The 19,874-nt window shown below is 46.7% G+C and overlaps 1 protein-coding gene across 1 annotated transcript; it reads left to right on the top strand.

Annotated features, from left to right (window-relative positions):
* Positions 1-2,334: 2,334 nt before the first annotated feature.
* LOC310824296 (zinc finger protein Pegasus-like) lies at positions 2,335-6,321 on the top strand. The gene is made up of 3 exons (XM_083697178.1): positions 2,335-3,095; positions 3,218-3,391; positions 3,542-6,321. The coding sequence occupies exons 1-3, from the start codon at positions 2,963-2,965 to the stop codon at positions 4,489-4,491; spliced, it is 1,257 nt and encodes a 418-aa protein (XP_083553304.1). The 5' UTR covers positions 2,335-2,962; the 3' UTR covers positions 4,492-6,321.
* The last annotated feature ends 13,553 nt before the right edge of the window (positions 6,322-19,874 follow it).

Genomic DNA, 19,874 nt, shown 5'->3' with positions numbered 1-19,874 from the left:
TATTTACAGTTAAGGTCGGCTTTGAAGGCTAGTGGAGTACCATGGCAAAGTCCTCTCGCACCACACCCATTGCATACAATTCTTCATAGCACTAGAGGCACAAGCGGCCTAGTTTCCAAACTGTACCGTTTCATCTCAGAGCATGCTTACAGACCCCTGGCATTAGATTCTATTTGGAGGGCTGACTTCCCAGATCTGGACCCAGCCTTTGATTGGGACAAAGTCTGGTCCAACATACTGCTAGCTTCGAGAATTCCCGACCACCAGCAAATACATTCCAATTTCATACATAGAGTTTCCTTGACTCCCAAGAAGGTCTGTTTGATGAAAATAATTGCTAACCCTACTTGCACCCTGTGCACAATACAAGCTTATGGTACTTACTCACATATGGTTTGGGAATGTCCTCTGGTGGCCAGGTTTTGGGAGACGGTCGCCTCTAACCTCTCTGAGATGTTTGAGATCATTCTGCCTCACTCGCCTGTTACACTCATCTTGAACAACCTGTCTGTTCTGGGCCTGTCTCCGATGAAAATGCGAGCTATACTGGCCGGGCTTACAGCAGCGAAGCCTCCTCATTCCCTCTCCCGTAGAGTGTGGGTTCTAACATACCTAGACATCGTGTACCTAGAGCTATCGACAGCCCGAGTACATGCGGCGAAGGAAACAAAGATAGAGATGTGGAATTCGGTCTCTGCGAACCTCAAGAGCCTTTTAGAATAACCACCTAGCGGGGGGATGGCCTGGAACCGGGGGGGGGGGGTCGTCACGGTTCTCCCTGGGTTTTTTTTTTGTTTCTTGTTTGTTTTTTGGTTTGTTTCTTGTTCTGTCGTGTTGTACTTGTTGTTTCTGTTGGTATGATGTAAACAATAAAAAAAAATTATCACAAAAAAAAGCTAGCACTGATGACAACAATACCGAAAGCAAATACTCAGCCGTGTGGCCCTTCCCTCTGTCCTTCCTTGATAGACTCCCACAGATAGATAGACTCCCTTGTCTTTGTGTGCCCGAGTTTGAGAAGAAGAGGTTGATACTATAGCTGGTGCCGTCAGATCAGTGAGGCTTAAAAGGGCAAATCACAGATTGCTGATTGCCTAGCAGAGGCGTAAGCCCCTCCCACCTATCAGCAGTCCTCCAGACAGTAATTAGCTGTCTAAGATACTAGCCAGAAACTGACAGACTAACCACTTCCACCTGTTCTCCCAAAAACTGACAAAGTAACTTGCAAATCAAATATAGAAGGAATTCTACTCAGCCAATCTTGAAGACACAGAAGACTCTACAGCTCTAGAGAAATGTACGCTTAAATTGCAATAAAAATAACATCATTATTAACATAGTGTTGACAGGCTGTTTGAAGGTGATGTAATTGACTGCTCTGGCGGTAGTTTAACCCAGTGAGGTCGACAAGTCCCCTGGGGTCCACAAGAGTGAACAATCGTCTCCATTACTGTTTTTACAGTATGAGTTTCATGTTTATCTTCAGCTTCAGTCTTGTGTGCGATAAGGTTCGACGTGGATGAACCAGGCAGGGTACTTTGCTGACTAATTGTGTGTATACCATCTAGTGCACAGAGACTGAACTGTAACCACCAACAGTAGTTTTACTGTGGATGTTTTTACCTTTAAAGCAATGTATGATACTGCAGTAGAAATAACACGCACACACACACACACACACACTCTCTCTCTCTTTCTCTCTCTCTCTCTCAACAACTACCAGAGGGTGTATACTACTTGCTGTAATGATTTTGTAACATTGCAAGAAGACGGGTCATTGAAAAGGATTACAATGGCCTCCCTCAAACTGGTCGTTTATCACCCTCTTCTCAATGGTTTCCCTCCAACTTTGACACAAATGGGGCAATGTGATCTTCCTGTTGTGTGTAATTGCAGGCTTACACTTGAAAGCATTTGTCTGTTGTTAAGAGTATATTATGTAAGAAACACATTATAACATTTTAGGAAATGTTGGAAAATCTCACACTGAAGAGAGATTAAATTCAAAATTAAATGCACAACCCAATATTGTCTAAACTGTAATTAAACTCATATTGGAATACATAATGTAGCATTTAGTAAACTTCAGCATGTGTATGCTACTCTTAAGTATTTGATTATTTATGTTTGAGAAGGCAGGAACATAAAGGACTGAGGAAAATACAGGTAAAAGCATTGGTAGAAAAGTCTCATTGCACTGCAGCAGACTACCCACGGGAACTGTTCTTCGCGCAAATATTGCATCTGACGGCGGGACGGATTTCGCGGGTGCACTGAGTGAACTTCGACCCCCACACTGCAGCTTCAATTGTTTTGATTCAGCCAGCGTAGCGTATTATAGCAGTTTTGTGCGGTCATAGATCATTAGACAGATAACTATAGCACGCGTAATCTCCATGGGAACTTGACACAGCCAAACTTGAGTGGTGCTTTCAATAATCTTTAGTCAACCAAGTGGTTAAGAACCAAAGAATAGCGGAAACAATGGTGTTTGTCAGCTAGCTAGCTGGCTAACGAGGCGCGTTAGCAACAAAAATAATATGGGAAAAACAGTATTAGGTATAGCTAGCAAGCTCACTTGACGCCAATCACTGATTTGTCATTGAAAATCGTCTGCCTGTCTATTACAACCCAGCCCCAGAAATATGAATGCTTGCTAATACTTTACTGACATTTTGAAAAGGTAAGTACTAGTACGAGTAAAGGTTCGCCAGCTGTCTAACGTTAAAGGTTCGAGACGTCGGTCAACTGAACTGGCCAGCCAGCAATTATTGTACTAGCTAGTAGTATACATCACATGCTGTCAATGCTTTGTTGACTATGATCAATGTGAATTTAGATTATACGAACTTTTGAATGTGTGATGCTCCAACATAGCCCTTTCATTGTGTTAATGTGATGGTTACAGTTGGACTAGTTTGTCAGTTGCAAGGGAGACACCTGAAACTGTCGCTGTCTTCCAATGGGCGAAGAAAAGCCTGATACATTGGACTTTGTAAAAGACTTCCAAGAGTATCTCAGCCAACAGACTCAACATGTGAACATGATATCAGGATCAGTCAGTGGTGTCGAAGAGGCGGATGATCTGCCAGCAGGTAGCGATGACAACTGACTATTTTTCTGTCAACAGAATGTGAATAGCTATTTAACCAATATATCTACTGCTGTAGTGCTGTAACATGTCTGCTGTGATTGTTAATGTAATGCACTTGTGCAGACTGCAGTCAGAATGGGTTGGACCACCCTGCTGTGGACATATCACTGGAGGACAACTCGGGGATGCTGGTGGATGGCTTTGAGAGGACGTATGATGGCAAACTGAAGTGCCGTTACTGTAACTATGCCACCAGAGGCACAGCACGGCTCATCGAGCACATCCGCATTCACACAGGTGAGCTTGAAGGCGCAGAGGTAACACCATGTCATATCTGTGTACAAGCTTGCACAGGCCTTTTACTTGAGAGGTTGCATTTGCAAACCCCCCCCTCCCAAAAAAAAAGTGTTTTCCCTTTTTCTTAACCTTTTTCGTCCTATCAAACAGGAGAGAAGCCCCACCGCTGTCACCTGTGTCCCTTCGCCTCAGCATACGAGCGCCACCTGGAGGCCCACATGCGCTCTCACACAGGTGAGAAGCCCTACAAGTGCGAGCTGTGTTCCTTCCGCTGCAGCGACCGCAGCAACCTGTCGCACCACCGCCGCCGGAGGCACAAGCTCTTACCCATGAAGGGAGCGCGCTCCTCACTCTCGCACAAGAAGATGCTGAGTGTCCTCCAGAAGAAGGCTAGCTCTCTGGGCTATGGCCACCGGCTCCTCATCAACTTCAGCCCCCCCTCAATGGTGGTGCACAAGGCAGATCACATGAATGACTACTCCCACGAGCTGCCCCACCTGTGCCAGAAGACTTACAGCGATCCGGCTGCTGGTGGAGACGGAAGCTCCAGGGACGACCCCCACCACGACCTGGTTATGGACAACCCGCTAAACCAGCTCTCTACCCTGGCCGGCCAGTTGGCCAGCCTGCCCTCCGAGGCCCAGACCCAGGCTCCCATGTCTCCAGGTGCAGAGTCTTGTGTGGACGAGAAGCCCTTCCTCATCCAGCAGGCTCATTCATCCACTACTCCGTTGGCTGTGTCGGCCAGCACGGCCCATGCCTCCTCCTCTCCCATCACCCCGGAGCCCAGACCCCCTCCCCACAGCAGCTGCAGCCCTGGCGCTGGGCCCTGCAGTGAGCACAGCGGGCGCACCAGTACCCCCAGTATCACCAACAGCCAGCCCAGCACGCCGACTCCAGGCCTGCCCTCTCTGCACCAGGACCCCCAGCTGCTCCACCACTGCGATCACTGTGACATCTACTTCCCTGACAACATCCTCTATACCATTCACATGGGCTGCCATGGCTATGAGAAACCCTTCCAGTGCAACATCTGTGGCTACAGGTGTAGGAGCAAGTACGACTTTGCTTGCCACTTCGCCAGGGGGCAGCACAAGTAGTGAGTGACTGGTGGGTCCACGACGAAAGACTGTAGAGCTGTTTTTTTCTTCTTTTTTTTTTTATATTCCATGGTGTTTTTATTTATTGCTTTTTAACTTGAGCGTTTCTCAAATTTGGCCTTGATGCAGCCTTTGTAAGCTTTGTGTGCTGACTTTGATTTGAATGAAAAAAAAATACTTTGAGGTGTATTTGTTGTGTACATTTTAAGGTGACCATGCATATGTAGTGTAACAATTGTGTGAGAGAGGTGAATCTCAGCTTACCAGTTTGATCATCGAGCATTCCTAACTGATTTTGTCTTTAAAATGTATACAGTACCTTTTTAACACTGATTGCAACTATCTTTGTGAAACTGCTTGACTTTAGCATTGTCTTAATTATAACTTTCTAAACTATTCCAGAGTGCATAGAAGGCACAACCTACAATGCCCTGTGTAAGTAATGGGACTGTGAAGCATTTTCTCTTTTGGCTCTACACAAAGTTAAAATTTTATTTGATGGTATCAATCAGAAACATAGCCAAAACCTTAGGCTTGCCAAAATCTACAGTTTGGAACATAATTAAAAAGAAAAAAACAAAACACTGGTGAGCTCAGCAATCGTAAATGGGCTGGTAGGCCGAGGCAGACTTCTACAGTGAGTGACCGAAGAATGCTCACCATAATTAAGAAAAACCCCAAAACAACTGTCCCACAGATCAGGAACACTCTCCAGGAGGTAGGCGTGAATGTGTCAGAGACTACCATCCGCAGAATGCAGCCAAACTGCGCTTCACTGCAAGGTACAAACCACGAGTTATCCTCAAAAAGGATGGTCAGGTTACAGTTTGCTTAAACGTACCTAAAAAGCCTGCAGAGGTCTGGAAAAAGGTATTGTGGACAGATAACATGAATGTGATGATGTACCAGAGTGATTGCAGGAGGAAAGTTTGGGGGAAAAAAGGATCTGCCCAAGATTTACAGCATACCATCTCATCTGTGAAACATGGCGCAGGGGTGTTAGGTTTGGGCATGTATAGCTGCCACTAGAACTGGATCACTTTTCTTTATTGATGATTGTAACTGCTGACGGCAACAGCAGAATGAATTCTTAAGTATATAGAAACATTGTGTCTGCTCGAGTGCAAGCAAATGCCTCCAAATTCATTGGATGGCGCTTCATCATACAGTAAGACAATGACCCAAAATATACTGCCGTAGCAACTAGGGAGTTTGTCAGGGCCAAATTGGAAAGGTCTTGACTGACCAAGTCAATCTTCAGATTTAAATCCAATTGAACATGATGATAACATTTTAGGCAAAAAGACCTCAAAACAAACGAACAACTGAAGATGGCTGCAGTACAGGCCTGGCAGAGCATTACCAGAGAAGATACCCAGCGTCTGGTGGGTTCAATGGGTCGCAGTTATTGCATGCATAGGATTGTCCACCAAATACAAAACTACTACAAATACTAATTTGGACATTTCATGAATCTGTCTCATTACTTTTGGGTACCCTGAAGTAGGGGGACTATGCATCAAAAGTGTTGTAATTTTTAAATGGTTACACCAATAATGTAACCTTATAGTAATTGTTTGATTTCAAATCCAAACTTTTGGAGTGTGGAGCCAAAAGACGGAAAAAATGCATATGCAAATACTATGCTTCAATTTGAGAACGAAACTGCTGCACAGAGGACAACTCTGCTGAGCTTTCTTAGTTACAACGTCTCTGATTACAATCTAAAATAAAGTGTAACAGTAAAATTCAACTACACCCGCAACAGCACGAGATTTACACTCAACTGCGTGAGATAGAAAACATGCAGGGGAAAATATTTTGTGGTATTTTGACAGGGACAGGCTTGAAACTTAAAGCCGACAGGAGGTTTGTTCTGTGCAGTAATTTTCTTTTTGGTATGTGGCTGGTGAATTTTTTCATCCACCAGACACCTTGGCTAATAGACTGTAACAGAGTCCGTTGTACACAGAGGCAGACGCAGTATTTCAGTGAGGGATTTGGTCCCGTTTATTTGTACAATCATTCACTCTCTTAAAGTTCGTCTCAAAGGTTCCGCGACTTTCCAGTCGTCTTGTCTCGGGCAACCGCTCTCGTTCCCAGTCCACCTACTGAAACGACAAAGGCACACACATCTTAAGCACTAGCCAACGAGGTTTCATTTGCAACAGGTGTGCAACGAAGCCTCGCCGACACAACCCTGGCCACGGTCCTGTAGCTCCCTCTACAGGCCGAACGCTGCATGTCCCCCCACATACCCCCACCGCCCGACACAGGCCGGGGACACGACGGCCGACAACCTACTCCCCCCCCCCCTGCACGGGAGAGGAAGTCTGCCACGACCATCTGCGCCCCCGGTCTGTGCACGACCGAAAAGTTGAAGGGCTGCAACGCGAGATACCACCGGGTGATCCTCGCGTTCACATCCTTCATGCGGTGGAGCCACTGGAGGGGAGCATGGTCGGAGTAGAGGGTGAAAGCGCGACCCAGCAGGTAGTAGCGGAGGGCGCCGACCGCCCACTTGATGGCCAGGCACTCCTTCTCCACCGTGCTGTACCGGCCCTCCCTCTCCGAAAGCTTGCGGCTCAGGTACAGCACCGGCCGGTCAGCCCCCTCCACGCGCTGGGTCAGCACTGCTCCCAGCCCTCTATCCGACGCGTCCGTCTGTAGGGAGAAAGGGAGGTTAAAATCAGGCGCATACAGGACCGTTTCTCCACAAAGAGCTCCCTTAAGGGCCTCGAACGACCCCTGGCACTGGCCCGACCATTTGACCGGATCCGGGGCACCCTTCCGGGTGAGGTCCATCAAGGGACTGGCCAGCTCTGAAAACCCCGGCACGAACTGCCGGTAATAGCCAGCCAGCCCCAGGAAGGCCCTCACCTCCTTCTTCGTCTTGGGCCGAGGAGAGGCGGCGATGGCCGCAGTCTTTTCAATCTGCGGCCGCACCTCCCCCCGACCCAAGTGGTACCCCAGATGCCCGATCACGCACTTTTTCGGGTTGGCCGTCAGCCCCGCCTGCCTCAGGGACCGCAGAACAGCAGCCACACTCTGCACATGCTGCGCCCAGGTGTCACTGTGAATGACAATGTCATCCAGGTAGGCCGCAGCATAGGCAGAGTGTGGCCGCAGAATACGGTCCATGAGGCGCTGAAAAGTGGCTGGGGCTCCGAACAACCCGAAAGGGAGCACTGTGAACTGGAATAGCCCGAGCGGAGTGGAGAATGCAGTTTTCTCCCGGGATACCGGCGAGAGTGGAATCTGCCAGTATCCCTTCGTGCAATCCAATGTCGTGAAATACTTGGCCGTACCAAGCCGGTCCAAGAGCTCGTCAACCCGGGGCATCGGATAAGCATCGAACTTGGAGACCGCATTAACCCGTCTATAATCCACACAGAACCGTATAGCCCATCTGGCTTGTTGACAAGCACGATGGGGCTACACCAGTCACTGCGGGACTCCTCGACCACACCCAGCTCCAGCATGGCTTCCAACTCCCTGCACACAATGTCTCGTTTGTGCACCGGCAACCTCCTGACTATGTGAGTCACGACTTACTCTATATAACCTGTCGCTGATAATCGCAAAATAGGGGTGGGCGCGCACTGTGTCTGGCCGTATCAAAGTACCATCACTTGGTCAAAGGCCGATCTTAGGGTCTCGTCACGAGACTGCTCGAGGGGGAAGTCGCCTAGCAGCGGATAGTTCGGCGGGGAAATCTCGGGGTGAGACCCTCCCGCCGGCTCCGGCTCCGGCTCCCCGGCAGTGTCGCGAGGCGCCGCCTCAGCACAAAGCACATTACACACCTCCCTCGCTGTCGTGCACGCATCCCGGTAGCCCTCTTTACCGCTTGAGGAAACCCCTCCCAATCTACACCTAGAATCAGGGGATGCGTGAGGCGTGGGCTAACCGCCGCCTGTACACTATGTTTTTTCCCCTCATAATAAATTTCGATAGCGTCCACAGGATATTCGTGAACGTCCCCATGCACACACTTCCTCGACGCCTTCAACAATGCCCCCGGTCGAACCAGCCGCTCCTGGATCATGGACTGCATGCAGCCCGAATCCAAGAACGCCTGGTGCGTATCATGCTGTATCCTTACCGGAACACGATACGCCGCTCCTGGTCCGGGGGGAGGACCCGGTATGTCGCCGATGCGGACGACCTGCCCCACCTCCATCACCAGGCACTCAGCCTGCACATGGCCTGGCCGTCCGCATCGCCAACACACCCCCCCTGTCGCTCGGGGTGCTACCTGTGGGGCCAGGGCTGGCTCCGGATGGGTGCGCCCCTGCCATCTCGTCCTCGGGGCGGGCACCGGCCTTTCCCCTTCCGGTCCCTCGGCTCCTCCTGGGCGCCGGCCCCCCGCCCCCTGGCGCGGGGCCGGGGTTGGTCGTCGCAGCTCCCGCGGTGGGAGGGAGAGATGGTCCTCGGCTCGTCCCACGGCGGCCTCGAGATCCTGGGGGCGGTGGTACTGGACCCAGGCGGCGGTTCGGGCCGGGAGCCCCGTGAGGAATTGTTCCAGAACTACCCGGTCCCCGACCTCCTCCGCCAAGCTGTTCCTTGGGTCCAGCCGCAGCCGCTGGGCGTAGGCGAAGGGCCGGCTCCCCTCCTCCATGGTCAGGGCCCGGAACTGGCGACGGTGCTCCTCCGGTGTGAGGCCCAGGTGGTCCCGAATTGCCCGGGCCAGGGACGGGTAGTCCCGTTGGGCGGCTGCTGGTAGGCTGTGGGCCGCGAGCTGCGCCTCCCCTGACAGGAGGGGTAGCAGATGGTAGGCCCACTCTCCGTCCGGCCACCCCGAGATCCTCGCCGTCCCCTCAAACACCGCGAGGAACGCCTCCCCCATTTTCTGTAGATGGGTCTTGGGGGGGGACCTTGTGCCGACCCGGGCGAGTTCCTGGAGGAGGGCACGGTCCTCAGCCCTCGCCGCTGTCATCTCTCCCACCGCGGCAGGATGGCCTGCTGCTCCAGTATAAGGGATATCCTCGATGTCGTCAGCGTCTCCATTGCTGTGTCCCAGGTTGGGCGCCAATGTAACAGAGTCCGTTGTACACAGAGGCAGACGCAGTATTTCAGTGAGGGATTTGGTCCCGTTTATTTGTACAATCATTCACTCTCTTAAAGTTCGTCTCAAAGGTTCCGCGACTTTCCAGTCGTCTTGTCTCGGGCAACCGCTCTCGTTCCCAGTCCACCTACTGAAACGACAAAGGCACACACATCTTAAGCACTAGCCAACGAGGTTTCATTTGCAACAGGTGTGCAACGAAGCCTCGCCGACACAACCCTGGCCACGGTCCTGTAGCTCCCTCTACAGGCCGAACGCTGCATGTCCCCCCACATAGACCAAAAAGTTAATTTTATGCCCTGATCATATCACTCAGTCTACCTTTTAAAGTATAATTTGTCACTGTAAGACCCAGCATCTTCACTCTCGAAGCAGGACAACCATATCTGTTTTATCTCTCTCCTCAACACTTCTCTGTCCAGAGATGCCATGTTTTAGCCTGTTATATGCCTTGCCTTGGGATTGCCTCTGCCTTGCTGTAATCAAGACAGTGCATTTTAAGGATCTCGTGCTTTCCTGAATATTCAATATTGCGTTGATAATCTTCTGGTTATATACAGTGGGGGAAATAATTATTTGATCCCCTGCTGATTTTGTTAGTTTGCCCGATTACAAAGAAATGAGCGGTCTATAATTTTTATGGTACTTTTATTTTAACAAATAGAGACAGAATACCAACAAAGAAGTCCAGAAAAAACACATTATATAAAGTTATAAATTCATTTGCATTTGATCGAGGGAAATAAGTATTTGATCCCCTATAAACCAGCAAGAATTCTGGCTCATACAGACCGGTTATATGCCCATGAGGCACACAGATTAGTCCTGTCACTTTAGGAAAGTACTCCTAATCTCTGCTTGTTATGGGTATAAAAGACACCTGTCAATAGAATCAATCTCTTCCCTTCCAACCTCTCCACCACCATGGGCAAGACCAAAGAACATTCAAAGGACATCAGGGTAAGAGTTGTAGACCTGCACAAGGCTGGAATGGGCTACAAGACCATCAGCAAGAAGCTTGGTGAGAAGGAGACAACTGTGCAATTATTAGAAAATGGAAGAAATACAAAATAACCATCAATCGCCCTCGGCCTGGAGCTCCATGCAAGATCTCGCCTCGTGGGGTAAGGATGATCATGAGAAGGGTGAGGGATCAGCCCAGAACTACACGGGAGGAGCTTGGTAATGATCTCAAGGCAGCTGGGACCACAGTCACCAAGAAAACCATTGGTAACACACTACACCGTAACGGATTGAAATCCTGCAGTGCCCGCAAGGTCCCCCTGCTCAAGAAGGCACATGTACAGGCCCATCTGAAGTTTGCCAATGAACACCTAAATGATTCAGAGAAGGCTTGGGAGAAGGTGATGTGGTCAGATGAGACCAAAATTGAACTCTTTGTCATAAATTCGACTCTTCGTGTTTGGAGGGAGAGAAATGCTGAATGCTACAATCCCAAGAACACCATCCCCACCGTCAAACACGGAGGTGGAAACATTATGCTTTGGGGTTGTTTCTCTGCTAAGGGTACAGGACGACTTCACTGCATTGAGGGGCCAATGGACGGGGCCATGTACCATAAGATCTTGGACGAGAACCTCCTTCCCTCAGCCAGAGCACTGAGGATGGGTCGTGGATGGGTCTTCCAGCATGACAATGACCCAAAACATACAGCCAAGGCAACAAAGGAGTGGCTCAAGAAGAAGCACACTAAGGTCATGGAGTGGCCTAGCTAGTCTCCAGACCTTAATCCTATAGAAAATTTGTGGAGGGAGCTGAAGCTTCGAGTTGCCAAGCAAATGCCTTGAAACCTTCAGGATTTGGAGAGAATCTGTAAAGAGGAGTGGACCAAAATCCCTCCTGAGATGTGTGCAAACCTGGTGACCAACTACAAGATCGTCTGACTTCTGTGCTTGCCAACAAGGGTTTCTCCACCAAGTACTAAGTCATGTTTTGCTTGGGGATCAAATACTTATTTCGTTCGATCAAATGCAAATTAATTTATAACTTTATATAATATGTTTTTCTGGACTTTTTTAATTGATATTCTGTGTCTATTTGTTAAAATAAAAGTACCATAAAAATTATAGACCACTCATTTCTTTGTAATCGGGCAAACTAACAAAATCAGCAGGGGATCAAATAATTATTTCCCCCTCTGTAGGTGTTAAGTGTCAAAGTTTACATTATGCTCAAGAGAACACCACTACCATGGCAAGGTTGTTTGTAGTATTGGATGCTGTCATGTCTGTTGCTTAGCAACGTGTATGTGGAGAACATAGTTACTGTGTCTTGGAGCAACTGCACATCACCAGGCTTACAATAATACAGGGGTTATGTTCGTTCAATGTGTCATAGCTTTATAGATTTGGTGAATGTTGAAGCGTTATGGCAATCAATTTATTCCCCTGGGATGACCAATCATTTTATGTGAAAAAATAAATTTTCTAACAGATCTGTTCATGGTCTCAATTGTTTTGTGTCCTTTGTCTTGGTACTGTACCTTTTTGAATAGACAACCTTGTATGTCAGCATCACTTTTGAGATGGTCCCTTCAGCAGAAAGACAACCTCTGGGCATAAACATTTATGTTGTTTGTGATCCCTGGTGGAAAGTTCGAAGAGTTTGAAAATAGAACACTGAAGAATAGAGGACGGGTCAAAAATCAGACATACATTTATGCCCAATAATTACTTCGAATGATTATGAACATGATGAATCGAACTCAACACAAGTGGTCACATGACCAACTAACACAAGTTAACATTACGTTGTATCTGACTCCAAAAGATATTTCATGGTTAATAATGATTGACAATGCCTTGCTCCCTGTGTGACAGACAATCGATCATATCGGATGCTCGATTCATTAAGAATACCCCAAATGCTATTTTACCATGCCCTCAACTTACGATAAATCGGCTTGCGAGTTTATGCTCAGGCCAATATCTTCAGCTGATGACTCTCTGTCTCGTTAAGGATGTATGTGAACATTAGACATTAAATGGGAGCACCTGGTCACGATAATGTTGTGCTGTATTAACAGAACCTTTATCTAGCACACAACATCACATTCATGCACATTGGAAGAATTAGAATAGAGTATCAACAAAATAACCAATTTAACAGTTTCAAAGCAAAATATGACTAAGTTTTAACCATACGTTACGTGCGTCAAGGACAACACGGGAGACCGGTGGCCATGGGCCTAACCCAGTAACTCAAAGAATGTCTCGCTGTCCCTCTCTTTAAGTATCATTCCCAAAAAAGGACAAGGTGTAAGACACATTACAGTCGCAAAGGAATTGACAACTGCCGGGGGTGCGATTTCTTCAGGATGTCCGCCAGGCACATTCAACTGTAAATAAGTATACACATTTACAGTGCCTCGGAAAGTATTCAGACCCCTTCACTTTTTCCACATTTTGTTGTGTTATAGACTCAATTTAAAATGGATTAAATTTAAATAATTTGCCATCAATCCACACACAATACCCCAGAATGACAAAGTGAAAACACGTTTTTTGAAATTGAAATACAGAAATACCTCATGTACATAAGTATTCAGACCCTTTGCTATGACACTCTCTTAAAATTAGCTAAAATGCAAAAATGTCATCAACAAATCACTCAATAAGTTGAATTGAGTCCATCTTAATGTAAGGATAATAGTTCATGTAATTTTGGAATTAATATCTTTGTTTTTATAGGGTCTCTGATTTGCATTTGACCCCCTGGAGTCATTCAATTACCACATAAGCCTAAACCATACACAGAGCAATCTGTTCCAAGGGGTGTGTCTTCATTATCTGGGTGTTAACCATGAGGAAAGCTGTTACAGCTCTGTTCCCCGAGCCCTCTTGAGCGAAGAAGAAGAAGATGCGCGACCTGAACGCAGCGATGATGATGGTGGTGTAATATATACTGCTCAAAAAAATTAAGGGAACACTTAAGGGACACATCAGATCTTGATGAACGAATTATTCAAGTTGAAAATCTTTACTGATGTACATTGTATAATTTGTTGAGAACAAAATGACGTAACAACGGTCAATGGAAACCAAAATCATCAACCCATTGAGGGCTGGATTCAAAATCACACCGAAAATCAAAGTAAAAAATTCAAATCACAGGCTGATCCAACTTGTGTGAATTTTATCACGGCAACTCATGATGTGATTCAGTAGTGTGTATGGCCCCCGCGTGCCTGTACACACTCCCGACAACGTCTGGGCATGCTCCTGATGAGTCGGCGGATGGTGTCCTGGGGGATCTCCTCCCAGACCTGGATCAGGGCATCAGTGAGCTCCTGGACAGTCTGTGGTGATACTTGGTGGTGTCGGATGCATCGATACATAACATCCCATAGGTGCTCAATTGGATTTAGGTCAGGGGAACGAGAGGGCCATTCAGTGGTATCAATGCCTTCTTCATCCAGGAACTGCCTACACCAGGGGTGGGCAATTATTTTTCCCAGGGGGCCACATGAGAAACAGAAAATATTATGGAGGGCCGGGCTAATAGCCTGAACTCAATTCTACATAACATTAATTGTATTTATTTGTAAAAAGCGGTAAATTGCATTGTTTTGACAAGCTGTGACTGGTAAGAGTAAATGTTATGATTATTAAGCAATGAAAAAGTGAGGTTGCCTTCCAAGAAATGTCATTTATTCAATCACATTTTCAAAAACAATGGTACACAAAATAAGAATGTTTTTAACATTTGTGACTTGCTCATTTCTCTACTCAGTCACATTAACCCCAAAACACATTTTAGTTTAATATACAGTATTGTTGGAAAGAGGGGATCTTTAGCTTTCTAAAGACATCAATATTGTCTTTGTACTCCAAATATTAAGTAGTCTAACCATCTAATTTACTGTTTCTTTTTTTTTTCTTGTTCAGTGAGAGAAATCTAGTCTCTGTTGGGCTTTAACAAGTGTATCAAAGTCAGGCTGAATGTCTGAGGTGGCTATGCGAAGCACAGCTGACAGATGATCATCAGTGAGAGAGGATCTATACCTGGATTTGTTAAACTTCATCAATGAAAATGTTTGTTCACATATGTAGGTAGATCCAAAGAGAACCTTCTGAGCATGTCTCCTCATGTTTGGAAAGTTCTCCTTTTTGAGAGAGGAGTAGAAGTCCAGCACTGATTCTGACTTAAAGTGCTCTGCCAGTACCACATCAGACTGCAGGTCAATGAGCTCCAGCTGAACGTCACTGGGTGCATTATCCACAATGCAGGTGAAGGGAGAGAAGATCATGCTCATTTCATCCTCAACTGTTTTGAAATCTTCAAATCGCCTTGAAAACTCACCATGCAGTGCTCCTAACATGGATGAGTACCTGTGGAGGTGATCAGCTGATGGTTTGACTTCTTTCAGGGTTTGCATGTGAGTGAGAGTGTTGCTCTCCAGTTGGCTTGAAAAAAACTGCAATTTTCTCATGAAAGCCTTCACCAGGCTGTGCATTTCATGAACAAAAAGGCCCTTGCCTTGCAGTTAGGTGTTCAGTTCATTCATCAGTGCAGTCACATCCACAGCAAATGCAAAATCTAGTCCCCATCTGAGAGCTCTGGGATGTCTTTGCCTTTCTTCTCACAAAACTCCCGAATCTCTGCTTTCAGGTCCCAAACTCTTTTCAGCACTTTGCCTAGGCTGAGCCATCTGACAGTTGTGTGGTAACCAATGTCACCATGTTCAGACTCATGCTCCTCCAAAAGCTCAACAAACTGTCTGTGATTTAATGCTCTTGCCCTGATAAAACATACTATTTTAGTTACAACATCAGTAACATGGTTCACTTTTAACACTGACTTGCACAACACATTCTGATGTAGAATACAATGTAAAAATACAAATTTCTGCTCTGGGTTGATTTCAGTCACTTTATCTTGCATTCGTTTCAAAAGTCCAACATTTTTCCCAGTCAGATTTGGACAACCATCGGTTGTGACACCTGCCAGTCTGTCCCATCTCAGTCCCAGCTCGTCCATGCATGCATTTACCTCCGTAAACAGATCGCTCCCCGTCGTCGTCCCTTTCATTGACCGCACTGCTGCCAGCTCCTCCGTGATCTTGAAGTCTTTCGTTATCCCACGTAAAAATACAAGTAACTGGGCTGTGTCACGGACATCACAGCTCTCGCCTAAAGCTAAGGAGAAAAAGTCCAAATTTGCAATCTCACTTTGCAGCTGAAGCTCCAAATTCCCTGCGATGTCCTCGATCCTTCTCGTCACTGTTCGCCTGGACAGCGGGACTTTCTCAAATGCTTCTTTTTTCTCGGGGCATATTAGAGTCCACCAAGCACTCTTTAATGAACTCCCCCTCCGAGAATGACTTGCTGTTTTTAGCTTTTGTGGGATATCACAAAGCTGGTCTTGGTTGCTGCCTCACTGGATGTGTGAAGCTTGGTAAAAAAGCCTTGTTGCCTCTGTAGCTTAGCTAGCAAAGCTTCTGTTGTCCGTGACCGTTCAGCATCGGTCAACTCTTTGTATTTTCCCGCGTGTTTCGTCTCGTAATGTCGATTCAAATTGTAATCCTTGAAAACGGCAATCTGCTCTCCGCAAACTAAACACACAGTTTTACCTCTGACTATAGTAAATAAATACTTATCAGTCCATGTTTTGTTGAAAACTCTGCATTCGGCATCGACCTTTCTTTTTTTGGCGTGACCAGACATTTTGAGTGCTATCTTGTGACAAGGTAATATCAGATACCGTCAATCAGACTCATCCCATCACACAATGTTTTACGACACGTCGTATCGAGTCATTAGGTACGCTTAAAAAACGTATAAATAAATAAAAAACAATACGTTTATTTTCTAATTTCCATTTATTCCTACGGGGGCCGGTCAACGTCAGCCAAAGGGCCGTATGTGGCCCGCAGGCCGTGCTATGCCCAGGTCTGGCCTACACACTCTGGCCACATGAGGCCGGGCATTGTCCTGCACTAGGAGGAACCCAGGGCCCACTGCACCAGCGTAAGGTCTGACAATGGGTCTGAGGATCTCATCCCGGTACCTAACAGCAGTCAGGGTACCATTGGCTATGACATGGAGGTCTGTGCGACCCTCCAAGGATATGCCTTCCCAGACCATCACTGACCCACCGCCAAACCGGTCATGCTGGATGATGTTACAGGCAGCATTACGTTCACCACGGCGTCTCCAGACTCTTTCACGCCTGTCACATGTGCTCAGTGTGAACCTGCTCTCATCTGTGAAGAGAACAGGACGCCAATGGCGGACCTGCCAATTCTGGTGTTCTCTCGCGAATGCCAATCGAGCTGCACGGTGCTGGGCAGTGAGCACAGGTCCCACTAGAGGACGTCGGGCCCTCATGCCACCCTCATGGAGACAGTTTGGTCAGACACATGCACACCAGTAGCTTGCTGGAGGTCATTTTCTAGGGCTCTGGCAGTGCTCCTCCTGTTCCTTCTCGCAAAAAGGAGCAGATACCGGTCCTGCTGTTGTGTTGATGCCCTTCTACGACCCTGTCCAGCTCTCCTCGTGTAACGGCCGGTCTCCTGGTATCTCCTCCATGCTCTTGAGACTGTGCTGGGAGACACAGCAAACCTTCTTGCGACCGCACGTATGGATGTGCCGTCCTGGAGGAGCTGGACTACCTGTGCAACCTGAGTGGGCTGCAGGTACCGCCTCATGCTACCAGTAGTGACAAGGACACTAGCAGAACACAAAACTAGAGAAGAATCAGTCAGGAAGGATAAGGAGAGAGCAATTGTCTGTGGCCACCACATGCAAAACCATTACCTTTTTGGGGGTTGTCTTGCTTTTGCCTCTCCAGTGCACCTGTTGTCACTTTTATTTGCACCAAAGCAGGTGAAATTGATTCACAATCACTTGTGCTTCCTAAATGGGCAGATTGATATCCCTGAAGTTTAACTGACTTGGTGTTACACTGTGACGATTAAGTGTTCCCTTCATTTTTTTGAGCAGTGTATATGGATGTCGGTGATGAGGAACAGCCGAAAGAGAAGGTGGAGACAGGGGCTGTGGGGGAGGTAGAGGTGGTGGAAGAGGAGGAGGACCACCACCTCTACCTCCTCGTCTGCCCTCTCCTCTATCACCACCACCAGACTACTTTCCATAGTGTCACCTCTGCCTCTATGACGTCCCATTCCTAGACGTCATAACGGCTACCGCATCCTCGAATCCCCCCCATCCCTACCCCCGGTACCCACCTATGTTTGTACGGAAGCGTGGAAAGGAGATTACACAAAGACCTCCGGGCTGGTTGAGCAAAAGGATCAGGATGGGGCAATGGAGCTCCGATACAGATGAGGCTCGAGAGGTCCGTGCTTGCGTAAACAAATAATCTCATTTGGGGGCCCAATTGAGTGTGTCTGCAGATCACCGTACACAATACGTACGGGAACATTGTAAGGTCGATGGCCAAGTTGCGTTCTTTTCTACCCAGAACCGGGAGACGAAACCTCAAGTGGTATGGACTCCTGAAGAACTTTACCATCTAACACTTGCAAATGCAAAAAAATTCTGTGACCATTTCAAACTCTGAGTCACAACGCAGCAATGATCTTACACAAGCAACAAATGAATACACAGACACGTTTTCCTACTCCCAAGAAGGTAGAAAATGTGCATACTCTAGTCAACGCAAGAGGTGTTTTCTTATAGTGCTGGGAGAGGATGCTGATTTGTTCCACGTGGTTTCAATCGAAATTCTGCCCCAGCCTGTTGGTTATGCAGGAGCTCCGGCGCACAACTGTCCTGAAACCTGAGTGCTGAGACTTGAAGAAAACTATTACATGCTGATGGTTGAAAGATCTAAACTATTATATGGACTTTGCCATCCAACACACTGACACTGCTGTCTGAGAAAGTCCAGGCCCCCACAGGGTAACGACATCACCCATTCCAACAAAACAAAGTCAATCAAATCAGTTACCCTGTGTGATTACTACAGCCTGTCATGGTCAACACAAGGGTCCTGGACTAATTAAGAAATACTCATTAATTTCTCACAGTAGAGATGTTTGTTCAATCTAATACCATCCCAGTTACTATTGGCAACAGGCAACATGTTAGATCTTTCAACCATCAGCTAAAATGTACTACCCGTGGTATAACTAAAAATAATCTGATCACCATCCCATTAAATGCTCCATCCCCTGCACGAAGAAAGCCTGTATGGGAAAAAATGGACATGGCACTTCTCAATGTTCGATCACTTAGCAATAAGTCCTTTGTTATCAATGAGCTCATCTCTGAACATAAACTTGACTGCATGTTTTAAACAGAAACCTGGTTAAATAGCGACGGACCTGCTGTTCTTATTGAAACGTCCCCTCAATGCTATAGTTTTGAACACTCTACTAGGAATGGTAAAAAAGGCGGTGGGACTGCCTCTATATTTGCTGATGCCCTGAACTGTAGAAATATCCCTATTTGTGATTTCCGCTCCTTTGAACATCATGCTATACTGTTAAGATCCCAACCTCCTGTACTTGTTATAACCATATATAGACCCCCCAAACAGTGTCCTATCTTCCTGGATGAATTCTCTGAATTGTTGTCCATTGTCAGTACAAATTATGACAACATTATGCGATTTTAAGGTGATTTTAATCTACATGTGGGTAACGTGGCCGACTCTAGAGCTGCTGGGTTCCTAAAAATTTTGAGTTCTATGGACTTCATTCAACATGTTAATGAGCCGACACACAACCATGGTCACACGCAAGATCTAATTATTACTCATGGTCTAAGGGTTGATGTATCCTCTGTAATTGACTTGGCACTCTCAGACCATTACTGTATTTTTTTCACTGCATTATTATCATCATCTAGCTTTACTACTGAGCAGGTTGTTACAAAACGCTATCTTACCCCGGAAGTTGCTGAAACTTTTGTTAATAATTTTAACAAAATTCCCCCACAGATCCTTCCGTTCTCTTGTGATGATCTAGTCAACAATTTTAATAATAAGTTAAAGACTACCATTGACACTGTAGCACCAGCCAAACTTAAGAAGACTAAATCTAAACAGAAACCACCATGGAGAACAGGGGATTAACTTAAAGAAAAACTGTAGGAGAGCTGAACGTCAATGGAGAAAAACTAAGCTGCAAGTCCATTTTGACATTTTTAAAGAACACCTTGCCAACTTCAACAGAGCAATTAGAAATGCAAGACGAGCTCATTTCTAATAATCTTAATAATCCTAGAATACTTTTCTCAACTATTGACAGCCTCATAAATCCAGCCCCCCAAAAAACACGCTTTATTCTCCTCAGTATCAAAAAGCGAAGAATTTGCCACATTTTTCAGGG

The sequence above is a fragment of the Argentina silus genome (assembly GCF_951799395.1).
Source record: "Argentina silus genome assembly, chromosome: Y".
Classification (NCBI taxonomy): domain Eukaryota; kingdom Metazoa; phylum Chordata; class Actinopteri; order Argentiniformes; family Argentinidae; genus Argentina; species Argentina silus.
The sequence above is the reverse complement of the archived record's forward strand: the minus strand, read 5'-3'. Positions and strand labels throughout refer to the sequence as shown.

Coding starts and splice junctions, on each gene's coding strand:
- LOC310824296 (XM_083697178.1), top strand. CDS start 2,963: ATGGGCGAAGAAAAGCCTGATACATTGGACTTTGTAAAAGACTTCCAA. Junction 3,096..3,217: donor GGCGGATGATCTGCCAGCAG/GTAGCGATGACA, acceptor GCACTTGTGCAG/ACTGCAGTCAGAATGGGTTG. Junction 3,392..3,541: donor GCACATCCGCATTCACACAG/GTGAGCTTGAAG, acceptor CCTATCAAACAG/GAGAGAAGCCCCACCGCTGT.